The sequence below is a fragment of the Ranitomeya imitator genome, chromosome 2, assembly GCF_032444005.1.
Source record: "Ranitomeya imitator isolate aRanImi1 chromosome 2, aRanImi1.pri, whole genome shotgun sequence".
NCBI classification, from domain to species: domain Eukaryota; kingdom Metazoa; phylum Chordata; class Amphibia; order Anura; family Dendrobatidae; genus Ranitomeya; species Ranitomeya imitator.
In genome coordinates this window covers 47,816,664-47,830,314 of record NC_091283.1, presented here as the reverse complement: position 1 = coordinate 47,830,314, position 13,651 = coordinate 47,816,664, and the positions used below count along the sequence as shown (strand labels likewise).

Sequence of the window (13,651 nt, the reverse complement as noted above, 5' to 3'; positions counted from 1 at the left end):
TTCTCCTTGTGCAAAGTGTGTTGTATAGTTGACCGATGCACAGTGACACCATCTGCAGCAAGTTGATGCTGCAGCTCTCTGGAGGTGGTCTGAGGATTGTCCTTGACTGATCTCACCATTCTTCTTCTCTGCCTTTCTGATGTTTTTCTTGGCCTGCCACTTCTGGCCTTAACAAGAACTGTACCTGTGTTCTTCCATTTCCTTACTATGCTCCTCACATTGGAAATTGACAGGTTAAATCTCTGAGACAGCTTTTTGTATCCTTCCCCTGAACAACTATGTTGAATAATCTTTGTTTTCAGATCATTAGACAGTTGTTTTGAGGAGCCCATGATGCCACTCTTCAGAGGAGATTCAAACAGGAGAACAACTTGCAAATGGCCACTTTAAGTAGCTTTTCTCATGATTGCATACACCTGGCTATGAAGATCAAAGCTCAATGAGGTTAGAAAACCAAAAAAAGTGCTTTAGTCAGTAAAAAGTAGAAAGGAGTATTTAAAACAAGAAAATTATAATGGTGCCGATACTTATGCACCTGTCAAATTTTGTTTGAATGCAGATTGCACATTTTCTGTTAGTACAATAAAGCTCATTTAAAGGCAGAAACATTACTGTGTCCAACAGTTATTAGATATATGAAACTGAAATAGCTGTTGCAAAAAAAAACAATTTTTAGAAAACATTAAGCTTAAGATTAATAGGAGTGCCCAAACTTTTTCATATAACTTTACCACTCGTCCGATGCAACCCTTTACAGTGGAAATCCCAGTAGAACAAAATATATGACTCGTACTTTTCATATTTATTTTATATCTTTATTGCAATGAAAATAGATTAAAAATAAACACAAGAGAGACTTTTTTCTTTTTTTTCATTTCTAGTATTTTTTTCAAGATGATTTCTAAAAGTAAGTAACATACTACTTTTGTTTCTTAGCTGATTCAACCGAAAACTCTGCAGTTACACTTCATAATGCATTTTTGTGGTCATAGGTTTATTTTGATTGCAAAATCACCTGCAAATACACACAGAATTAAAAAATAATTGTATCTGCCTACAGCTGTAGCTTGTGGAAAAGAAAGCAGAGCGAAGAGAGTTGAATAGTTTGAAAATGTTTGAGGCACATCCTGTTGTCAGAGCTGGCTCCAGGTTTTTGTGGGCCCCAGTCGAAAGAGTCTCAGAGGGCCCCTTCACATACCATAATTCATGATGCACAGATGCAGCAGAGAAATATAGGGATAGCACAATGCCAAAGATTTCACTTCTTACATTCCATGAGTGATATCAGTAGCTCAGAAAGTATAGTCCTCCATACAGTATCATGAGCACCACATAGTGCTCCATACAGACTAATGAGCCCCATATATTGCTCCATACATTATTATAGGCATGACACAGTGCTCGATACAGAATAATGAGCCCCATATATTGCAATATTGCTCCATACATTATTATAGGCACCACACAGTGCTCGATACAGAATAATGAGCCCCATATATTGCTCCATACAGTATTGTGGATCCCATATAATGCTCCATACAGTATAAAAAGCCCCATATATTGCTCCATACAGAATAATGAGCCCCATATATTGCTCCTTAAAGAATAATGGATCCCATACAATGCTCCATATAGAATAGGCTACATATAATACTCCATACATTATAAAAAGCCCCATGTATTGCTCCATACAGAATAATGAGCCCCATATATTGCTCCATACAGAATGAGTCCTATATATTGCTCCATACAGAAACAATGACCCCTTATAATGCTCCATACAGAATAGGCTCCATATAATGATCCATAGAGTGCTCCATACATATGATGGGCACCATATAATGCTCCAGTTTATGATGGGCCCCATATATTTCTCCAAACAGAATAGGGCCCATATAATGTTCCATATATAACTGACCCCATAAGATGTCCCATATATATTGAGCCCCATACGATGCTCCATAAGTAATTGGCCTCATAAGAAGCTCCATATATAATTGGCCCCATTAGATGCTTCACATATAATGGGCCCCATATGCTGTTCCATTTGTTTTTGGCCCCTTAAGATGCTCCAAGCATTAAAAGAAAATTAAATACTCCCCTCTCCTCACTGGCGCTGCTCTGCTCTGTGACTGTCTGCACTGTGGCTGTGTCTTCCGGCTGTCTGCTCTGTGACTGTTCAGGCAGAGGGTGCACAGACGTGATGTCTTGATGCCCTCTGACCTGAACATCACAGTCAGAGGAAGTGGAATACGTCACAGCGGTGGAGCGGGGAGAGGTAAGTATGCAAGTGCCGGGGCCCTGAGCAGGCGGAGTGACCCACTCGCGGGCACCAGCCCTGGCACAGGCACCAGGCCTTCATAGTGGCCTTCATAGTGTGCTGGTGTTCCCGATGGCGAATGGGCACTTGCCTGGGTGCGCCGGTTGATCACACCAGGGCAGTGTAGACTAAGATGGAAGGTGTAATCAGCAAATAAACTAATGTTTACTTCAAGTTTTTATGTTAAATGTATTTTTAAACATTTTTGAAAATAGTTTTTTTTTCGGTTTTCTATATCACGATGAAAAAATAGGAAATCTTGTGATTTTCACATTGACCACTAGGCTTTATGCCGGACTCATACTTCCTGTTACTTTACAGGAAGAAGGAATCTTAAGTTACGTCTAGTTGCCAGTGTGAAATTACAAGATTTTACTAACATAAAGATATAAAAAGGAAAAAAATAAATATAAAAACAATAAATGTAACACAAAAACTCCAATTTGAACAAGAAATACTAGTATTATTTAGCGCGGAACAAAGGAAATTTCGAAAGGTTTTGGAAAGTTTCCCAAGCCAGATATCCCTGGTGTGATATCCAAATCCTCCAGAGGAACAGCTGATTTCAATTCGAAGTTTTGCAATAAGGTAATTAATATGATAAATGTTTCAACTCGAGTCAGACTTTCTCCCAAACAAAGCTTTTTACCTGAAGCAAAATAAAAATGTACAATGTTACCGAAAGGCACCAGAACAAAATAATCCAACTTTGCATGTGTAATTTATCAGGGCTTATTTCGAAAAGAAGGTGGCAGTGCTGGACTATGTGATGTGGCAATTATGGGGAAACCTGGAGGGGTCTTGTGAACCTTCTCGAGCTGATGCAATATTCTGCAATGTGTATAATTTTAGACAATTTGCACAAACTGACTAACAAATTATTTATTTTGCTGGGTTCTGCGAATTCCTAAAAATTTGAGAAGAATTTGATTCGCATCAAATCCATTTGCTTATCTCTAGGTAAATCCTTTGCTTTTTAACGGCTTTAAATTGTGTGTTTTTGTTTCCTTATAGAATGGACCTCTTTGGACCTTAGCGTAAAGCTGGCCATACACATTAGACTTATGTTTGCCAACCCTCTAATATTGACAGATTCGGCTGGGAGTCTTATGCAGTGTTCTTCAACTCCTGTCCTCAACAACCACCAACATATCAGGTTTTCAGAATTTTGCCAAATATTTCATATGTGACTGAATTAACACCAGGCTGATACTAAAAAAAGGTGAAAAAGTGATCTGTTCGTGGTGTTTAAGGACTGAAGTTGGTGAACACTGGTCTAATGTGTATGAGGGCACCAGCCAAATGATGGTTGTGTGTGATATTGATGGCCCTTGATGATTTCCGACTGCCATTGTTCTCCCTGAGAGAAGACGCTGCCTAACGTGTCAGTTGGCGTCTGCCTATAGAGAAGACAGGAATGCTTGGCCGAACAATCTCTCCCATATTTGGGGAAGTCAACTGAGATGGCTGTTGGCTGAAGGTTTGTTCATCTAATGGCCATCTCATGGGTATGTCAAGGTTAAAATGCCTAATAAAAACTGCCAGCCTGCAAAGTGCAGAAATTAAATGCTCTGATCCCTATGTGTGATGGCTTGCCGCTTTGAATTGATCTTTCTCAATCAGACAACAAAGGACTCATGTGAAACAATTTAAAGGGAACCTGTCACCCCCAAAATGGATGGTGAGGTAAGCTCACCGTCATCAGGGGCTTATCTACAGCATTCTGTAATGAAAGGTCAGAGAGGCCCGGTGCCTGCGCACTGCCGTACTTTGCTCTGCCCTCAACAGGGCAGACAAAGTACGCCTGCGCTGGAGCCGCGGCGTGAAGACCAGAAGAGGACGTCATGGAATGAAGATAGGAGGCGCCGGAGTGGACCTGAGACACCCATTTGACCAGACCGCAGCGGGACCACCCCTGGGTGAGTATAATCTAACCTCTTTTTCTCCTCTTTCAGGTTACATCGGGGGCTTATCTACAGCATTACAGAATGCTGTAGATAAGCCCCTGATGACGGTGAGCTTACCTCACCATCGATTTTGGGATTTTGGGGGTGACAGGTTCCCTTTAAGGCTTCAAAAGAGATGGAAGTTATACTGATGTCCTGGTCCGCATGATATAATGTCTTTTAGAAATGTAACTTATGTCCCTGTTTTAAATAGGTTGGGAAATTTTGCACATGCAGAAACTTTATGTTTTTAATATGCACCCAAACTAAATGTATCCAGTGCAGCATAAAAAAATTTGGTGTATGGTCCTCTTTAAGGACTTCTCATCAAATTTTTCATGTTGGACACATGATTTAATAGCGGCTGCAGAGAGTAAAACATTGCGGAGATATTAGCAATTTTAAGTACTGGAATCTAATGTTAAATCAAGCCTGTCAGCAGGATTTTGCTTAGTAACCTACAGACACTGTCAGGTTGGCAGCGTTATACTGATACTTGGGGTGATGAAATCCGCCTTGTGGTTGTTGTTTAATTTGTATTTTAATTTTCAGTTAATGAGATTCTCAGCCTGTGTTTGGGTCTTTATGGGATGCTCTGCTTACATACGCATCCTTATATTCTTGTGACAGGACACTTCAGTGACCTGCCCCCTATTTTACATTCTGCATAAACTATTGTTGGGTTAGAAAATAAAAATTTACATACAGCAAAATGGCAGGAACTGTGCAGCAGCATCTATTGCATAATGCATACAAAATTTTTTGGTACAAAAATATAATTCACTTCAGCAAATTGGTGCCAGCAGCGCATGCGCAGTAGCATCTATCGCTTTCCAATACAAGCTACACAAGCCCCGCTGCCAGCGCCATTTTCCTGCAACCAATTTTTTTCTCCAGTAAAATGACACCGGCAGCGAAACATGCGCAATAGAATCTATTGCTTTCGATAAATGCTACTGCTCAAGCGCTGCCACCGGCGCCATTTTGCTGCAGCCACATCTGTTTTTCTCTAGCAAAATGGTGGAGGCGCTTGCACAGTAGCATCTATCGGAAAGTGATAGATGCCACTGTGCATGTGCCACCATCTGCAATATTTTGCTAGAAGAAAAACAATTTGGCTGCAGCAGAATGCGCATGCGCCATCGCGGTACCATTTTGCTGGAGAAAAATACTTTTTTCTATCCAACAATATTATATGAATTATGCCACAGATGCTACTGCGCAGGCACTGCCACCTGAGAAATTTTGCTGGATGCATTTTTTTTTAACCCCACAATATTATATATGCATATTGTAAAATAGGACGCAGGTAACTGAAGGATGAGTGACCGGTCATAAGCCCATAAAGATGCACGTGTAAGCAAAGCACTACCACTGGCCACCCCAGAGTACGAGAATCTCATTAACTGAAAACTGCAAATACAGAATAAACGACAACCACAAAACATATCTTATCAACTAAGCTATCATTGTAATCAGTATAACAGCGCCATCCTGACAGTGTCTGTAGGTTAGGTTGGTTTCACACCAGCGTTCGGCAGGGCTGCGGATGGCAGCCTTCTTCCTCCTTTAAGCCCTGCCCACTGCTGTGCCTCTTCCTTCAGCTCTGCCTACGTCTGCATGTGTCCTGCATACCCTACCTTTAACATTGGGTGTGCAGGCAATGCGGATGTATGCGGAGGCCTCTGCACACGTCGTTTTAACCCTGCGCCGACAGCAACAAGATGCAACATGTTGCGTTCAAAGCAGGTCAGTGCAGCATCAAAACGACGCATGTGAAGGCATCTGCATGCATCCACATGGCCTGCATACTCAATGTTAAAGAGAGGGTACGCAGGACACATGCAGATGTAGGCGGAGCTGAAGGAAGAGGAGTGGCAGTGGGCGGGGCTGAACACAGGAAGAAGGCTGCCATCCACAGTTGACAGGTTCCCTTTAAGTCCAAGTGGGTGTTATCAGATAACAACTCATACAGGGAGAAGTACAATCCCTTTGTAAAATGTCTATAATAGCATCCACTTGGACGTAAACTTATTAGGCACCAAATACTTTGATTGCTAACATTTCTGAAGTGGAGAGGCAAAAATTCAAAAAGTTTTGTTCTACTCTTCAGTGACTATTATCTTGCGTATCCAGCTCAACATGAAAAATTTGGAGGAAGGTCCTCTTTTAAAAAAATCTGTTCTAGGAACAGATTCATTTTCAAGCTCAATTGTGGGAGGGAATCCGAAAAGCCACACTTATTGCTACTTTTAGCCTTAAAGGGAACCTGCCACCAGAAAAATGATATTAAACTACAGATTTCTGGCTGATTTTAAGGTCAATAGCGTTACTGATCTGCCTGGTGCATGCGCTTAACCGAACGTTTCGGGGATAAAATTGACTTTATTCTCCTCGGCAGCGTTACAGTCTCAGTCACGGGGGTGGCCCCAGTGCTGGTTCGGTTCACCGCTCTGAGAATATAGACTGACCTTGCCTGACAGCCAGCCCCAATGCAGAGCCAGTGTCAGTCATGACAGGGGGAGCGGTTACAATGGCCGATCTGCATTGTCAGAGCAGTGACTAAACCAGCTCCGCCCCATGACTGAAATCAGAGCGCTACCAGCGAGAATAAAGGTCATTTTCTCCAGGCAGCATTCGGCTAAGTGCAGGCACTGAGCAGATTAGTAACGCTATTAACCTGCAGATTACCCAGATATCTAAAGGTCAATAGTGTTTATCCTGGTGACAGGTTCCCTTTATCGAAAAATAGCTCTTTCTAGGTTTTCAGATTCTTATCATCAAAACGTTTTATAAGGAACTGTAAGTTATAATGGTAACAGACTCTAGAAAACCTCTTTAATTTTATTTTACACTGCAAGTTGTTAATAATGCATGTAAACATACCTGTAGCAAAAGGGATGAAGGCGTCATTCTTTTTAAATTCACCATTTTCATTCAGGAAATTTTTGGGGTTGAATTCATTTGGGTACGCAAAGTGTGTAGGGTCTTTCAGAACCGAGGACAACATGATATATACATTGGTGTTCTGGAAAAACAGACAGTATAGCTTATGAAGGAAAACTCATAACTGTCTACCAAAATAGATTAAAAAAGTAAATAGTTGACTATTTGGGATACGCACCTTAGGAATGGAGTACCCTCTGTATGTAATGTCTCTTGTTGTTTTCCGTGGCAAACCGAAGGGAAGTAAATCTGTGAATCGCAGTATTTCATGTATAACCGCATCAGTGAACGGCATCTGGCTTCGGTCTTGAAACTTGGGGCATCGGTCATTGCCAATCACCTGGTCAATCTCCTTTTGGACTTTGGCTAATATTAATTGGAAAAACAATAACAAATAATACATACAGTAGTAAAAAGTAGGGATACAACCAGACTTTTTGTTTCATTACCAAATTTCCATTTTATATTTTTTTTCCTTAGGAATTGATATCTATTAAGAAGGAAAGGCGGTCAGACAATCCTGGAGTTGTAGAAAAGAAGACCACGGTTGCCATTGCTTGAGGAAAAATACAATAGATAAATAAAATGAAAGTGAAAAAATTGCTTCTTTTAATATAAATATAAAATTATGAAAAACATTTGAAATAATCATATTTTTAGACACAGTTTCTAACAGCAAGCATCAGTAATTAACATGAACATTCGCATAGTACAAATCGCACAGTGCAATGATCAACATATTTTAAGCAATTTAGATGTATGATTGAACAGCTGACATGTGCCCCTAACAGCCACGGCTGTTAACCCGTCAAATGCCACTCTCAATCTCTGACAGCGGCACTGGAAGCGCATCACTAATCCCACCCGTCGGTGACCCCGTCACATGATCGTGGGTCACCGATGGGTCGGTATGACAACCAGAGGTCTCCAGCAGACCTCTATGTTTGTCATAGCAAAGGAGCATTTCTGCTACACACAGGTGATCGGATCATCACCTGTGTGTAGCAGAGGCAATCGGGTTATCACAGCTTCGATTTTTCCCATGGAGACTATTGAAGCAAGTTAAAAGTAAAAAAAAAATGTTTTTAAAAATATTTAAAAAATTAAAAAAAAAAGAAAAGTTCAAATCACCCCCTATTTGCCCCATTCAAAATAAAACAATTAAAAAATATATATATATATATACACATATTTTGAATTAATCTGATTGTAAACGTCGTAGCGACCAAAAAAGTCAAAACGCCAGAATTATGGTTTTTTTGGTCACCGCAACATTGCATTAAAATGCAATAACCTGCAATCAGAAGATTGTATTTCTTAATTGTTTTATTTTGAATGGGGGGAATGGGAGTGATTTGAATTTTTACTTATTTTTTTCATTGATAAAAAATATATTTTTTTACTTTTTGCATGCTTCAGTATTCTCCATGGGAGACTAGAAGCTGCAGTACTTTCATCGCTTCTGCTATATACATGCGATGATCAGATTGCCTGTGTGTAGCAGAAATGCTCACTTGCTATGAGCGCCGACCACTGGGTGGCGTTCATAGCAATCTGGGAACGACAAACAACCTCTGGTTGTCATTCCGACCTATCGGTGACCCACGATCATGTGATGGGGTCACCGATGGGCGGGATTAGCAGCACGCTTCCAATAAGCGCGAGTTATATGCCGCTGTCAGATATTGGCAGCGCTGTCTTATCAGGAGCATGCACAGGCATTGTAGGGATGTAATATAGGCACGTGGAGGCCACACGCATTACTGAGAATCATCTTCTTCTCTTGACTCTCTTGAGGCAATTCCACTGAAGTTGGATCAGCCTGTAATTTGATTTTCCACTTTCATTTTGAGTATCGTTACAAATCCAGACCTTCATGGGATATTCGTTGTGATTTACATTGATCATTTTTAGGTTTTATTGTTCTCAACTCATTCTGCTATGTAATGAATAAAGATTTACCACTGGAATATTTCATTCAATGATATCTAGGATGTGGGATTTTGGTGTTCTTTTTATTTTTTTTGAGCAATGTATTTTAGAATAGATCATTATTATGTGAAGAGAAAAATGTCAAAATTGTTTAATAAATACATTTAACACAAAAACCTTATTTACACAGTAGGTCATCTTCTAGGCTCGGTACATAAAATGAAAAAGTTAAAAAGATCTTTACCTACCAAGGATATCTGGGTATTTCATAAGAAGAAGTAAAGAATAGTTCAGGGCTGTGCTGATAGACTCTACCCCAGCAAAGAAAATCTGTAAAGTACTGTACACTAAATTGGTAATCTGGAATTCAGTTTTGGGATTATTCTTTTCCTGTAAACAAAAGAACCAACATATTTACATGTGTATATTACTGTAGCCTACTTTTCATATTGAAATTATCATTATCCTTTCATTAAAATTCGATTCCCATTTCGGCATAGAAGGATTTAATTTTAAGGGACAAAGTCATTGCAACTCCATGATGAGAATAACATTCCCAAGCACACCAGCCATAGAGAGAGGAACAAATGGGAGGGAGAAAAGAACCAAATGTGGTATTTTTTAACCCTTTAACTCGATGTGTCTTCAATCTTCATGGCACTGAGCTGTGTAATTATAAAGCTGCATGACTGAGAGGGAAAAGCAGCAAGGGGTCCAAGAGGCAATCCTGCATGAGGACCTATTTATTAAAAGGGGTTGTCCAGGCTTGGGGTACAAGTCTGAAATTTTACAGCACACAGTTTGCACACTGTAAGGATTCTCCAGGGTCGGTGGTGGGAATGGGCGGTCATGTAAGCACCAGTATGCGATTTGCATACTTCTGGCCCCATTTCAACTAGAAGTGTCCTTCCTCACTCAATAAAAGTGTATAAGTGCACGACTATTGGGTATGTGACTGTATATATACAAATCGCTTACTTGTGCTCAGACGCCAGCCTGTTCCAGCTCTCCGGACAATCCTGACAGCGTGCACAATGCATGATGTGAGGACTCACAAGTCCGCAGTCACAGAGTGACTACAGATGTGAAACCAATGACTGGGCAACCCCATTATTTAATGGCTACATTTACTCTTCTGTCAGCGAGCCATTCCCTTACCAGATAATTTTTTGCCTAAGGGTTTCTAATGTTTCAGAACTGTATCATATTCAGCTTCTACAGCGGGATTCACACTCTCAGGTAGGAATTAGATAGCGCTGGTAGGTAGGCAATGCGGTTTGGTCCAAGAATTAGTTTTTTTGCTTTCATAAAACTCAAAGTGATTCAAAACCAAAAATAGCCTCTTCTGGGCACAAAGGTATAACAGCAAATAAAAAGCTAACTCAGCGGGCACATATATGTCAGTTTGGGCTCACCCGAACAGACTAGTCCTTTCTCCCAAAGCAAGCTTTACACACAGAAGAGATAAGGTCCTACAAGTCTCTGTACCATCTTCAAACTGAGCTCCAGCAGCTTTCAGCACTAAACAGAATGGTTTAATTCCATGCACAGTTTACACTGAACCGGCTGCAGCTTCCACATGTTACTATGCAGCTCCAACACACAGACTGCTCAGCTTTTCTAGCTGACCCGTGCTGCCTCCATTTAGTAAGAAGCTCTGGCCTGTCTCTCTCCCAGTTACAGTTCATATTTTGACTGATCACTCATAAGCTTGTACACACTCAACTCTGTTCAACTCCCAGCAAACTGACAACTTCCAAATGAACACATGCTCTGGTTCTTAGTCAAAGCTTGGCAGGTGCATCTAATTTAGACATGCAGTGCTAGGAATTAAGTCAGTGTGATTGGGGTTTTGACAATTAAAGCAGCCTGACTGAAGGTGGGCAGCCATGGTCGGACCTTCTGTACTCTAGTACGCTGAAGCAGACGGTAATCCTTAGCATTCAATTATGAAAATCAAACATACTGGTAAAATACAGAAAGGAAGGGGAAGGTATATTGCCTGTTCTTTTTCATTTTCCTCCTCTGATAAGGCAGAGTAACTTGAAAATTCTTTGTAAAAATTATCAATAAGTTATAACTAATATTGCTGGTAAAAATTAAATGCAGTCACTGGCTTCCACACTGAGCCAGTGGTGTACCGAACGGGCAACAACTCTACTAGTTGCCATGGCTCATTGAGATTATTCAGTACAAAATCGGTTGGTTCAATATGTAAGTAGGAAAGAATATTTATTTGTTATATGGACTGAGGGCTAACATTGATGTAGTACAAAAAGTGAAGAACAAAAGCAATTTTGTAAATTTCATCAAGAAAGGACAGTAGTTGGGTACATGAAAAGGGCAAAGCCAGAATATGGACATTGCAGGTATTTTAAGTTATAATATTAGTTTTGATTGAGGGTCGATATTATTATAGTGTTCTCTACATCTATTTAGGGAGTGTTAGGTCTCGAGTTCCCGCTTCTGCACAGGGGGAATCTCGAGCCATCTCTGCTGCGGTCTCCCATTCTTATTCAGCCGCAGTGGAGTCTGCTCAGCAGGGACGTCGGTCCCAGCGTCTTGCTCAGTCTCACTCTGTACAGAGAGTTACTGCTGCTTCTTCAGCTTCTGCCATTAAAGCCAGTGCTGGTCAGCAGCGAGCGGACTTCTCTGGGACTAAGTCCTTGTCTGCACACACTGAGCATGCCCAGGGCAAGATCTCCCGTTGGAGATCGAGGGTCATGTGCTCAGGCTCTGCAGCACATTCCATTGGTCCTCTTGGCAGGTCTTGGAAGGGCAAAGTTTCTGTGGCCACTTCCTGTGCTGCAACTATATAAACTGCGCATGACCGCACGGCCATGCGCTAGTGTACAATTGTTAATGTGTGTATGTTGTGAGTGCAAGTCGTCCTTGGATGCCCCTACCCTATTGAATGTCTGTTCGCGGAAGGTGTATGGTTGCTATCTAGCGCCCGACTTATCCTACAGCACGAATCACACATTACAGCGTCCAGTTGCTGTGACCGCCAGTACGGCGCCGTGCACTTCCTCTGTGCTTTCCTTACCCAAGCCTGGGTGGTTAGTGGCGTTCGTCAGTGCGGCACCGCATGCACTCTTGTGCCTTAATATTGTTATATAGTTTCCTTACACACCCAGTTGCGGTGTTGTGCCAGCAAGGGTCTAATCGGACTTCAATCCTAGTTGGGGTTGAGTTCGCTGACTACTTGCTCGCGCTCTATGTGCGGTACCGCGGTCCTGTGATGCAACAGGATCGCTTCCTTCACGCTGGGTGAAGTTTAACCCACGTGTGTATACTTATGAGTACCGCCATATAATCCGTCATTACTTGGCATCAGGTTCCATCTTTGCACGGTGGACCCCGGGCTGCGAACGCACCATTCTCTACCTGTCTTATTATTTGGTGCGTTCCGCTAGCCTTAACAGGGAGTGTGGATCCGAAAGTAATTAGGGGTAAGGGGTCTGGTATTTGATATTAATGTACTGGAACTAAATACATAACTTTTATAAGGCAGGATCCTGATATATACACTTATGTTTTTGCAGTGACACAATGGGAAAATTTCTTTTGCATTTACCTTTTCTGTTTTAATGAGAAAAGCATCCACATAACTCCGAGGATTACTCTCATCCAAATTTTTTTTGTTCATGTCAACTCTTTTTTCCACATACTTGATAAGTTTTTTCATACTGGAAAATATTTTGTGATGTCTCCCAGGGATATAACTCATGACCCAGGGAAACATTTCGTACAACTGAAATGAAAAAATAAAAATGGTTTACATAATAGTATTAATCATAATTATAGACTGTTAACATCAAATGTTTTCTAATAGAGCAACAGATAATTTGTCGAAGCATTGTGAAACCATCAAGCAAGCAGTGCCCTCTCACCCTGCCTCCTTTCTACCTCAAAACATCACTAAGGTGTTCTTCACATACCTATTAAATCCTAAGGTGATCTTTACGTGTTCGTGTGTCCGTTTGATCCACATGGAAAAATGTCCACTCTTTTTCTATGGCAAAACGGATGACGAGGGCCAATATAAGTCAATGAGTCTGTGTAAATATGTGCAGCAGACAGATTTCATCTTTGTGACAAATACCAGAATGAAATGCATTCAAGAAATTACTGTTTTTAATGTATTAAAGATGTGCAAAGATAACAGATATCTGTGAGATGTATAATTAGTGCCGTGAGTGTGTAGCTTACTGTCATGTATTAACCTAATGAATAAACAAATAAATAAAAAATGTGGGTTCCACCCCATTTTTGGTAACCAGCAAAGGTTAAGCAGGCAGCTGAGAGCTGATATTCTCAGTCTGGGAAGGTCCCTAGTTATTGGGCTTTTCTCAGCCTAAATATAGCACCCCGCAGACGCCCCAGAAGTGGAGCATCACATTAGATGCTACATTTCTGGCACTTTGCCATGGGTTGGCAATCGATAAATTCGCTGGACTTGGTCAGATTCGCTGGACTACATTAGAGCTTCATGAGATTTTGTTTC

At 41.0% G+C, this 13,651-nt stretch overlaps 1 protein-coding gene across 1 annotated transcript in view; it reads right to left on the bottom strand.

Annotated features, from left to right (window-relative positions):
* Positions 1-793: 793 nt before the first annotated feature.
* Positions 794-13,651, bottom strand: part of LOC138661755 (cytochrome P450 2G1-like) — a 40,327-nt gene continuing 27,469 nt past the window's right edge. The window contains exons 5-9 of the mRNA XM_069746652.1: positions 12,722-12,898; positions 9,393-9,534; positions 7,391-7,578; positions 7,153-7,294; positions 794-2,969 (exon numbers count right to left, since the gene is read on the bottom strand). Of these exons, the coding sequence (XP_069602753.1) occupies positions 2,788-2,969; positions 7,153-7,294; positions 7,391-7,578; positions 9,393-9,534; positions 12,722-12,898 (831 nt within the window). The 3' untranslated portion in view covers positions 794-2,787. The remainder of the gene's footprint in view (positions 2,970-7,152; positions 7,295-7,390; positions 7,579-9,392; positions 9,535-12,721; positions 12,899-13,651) is intronic.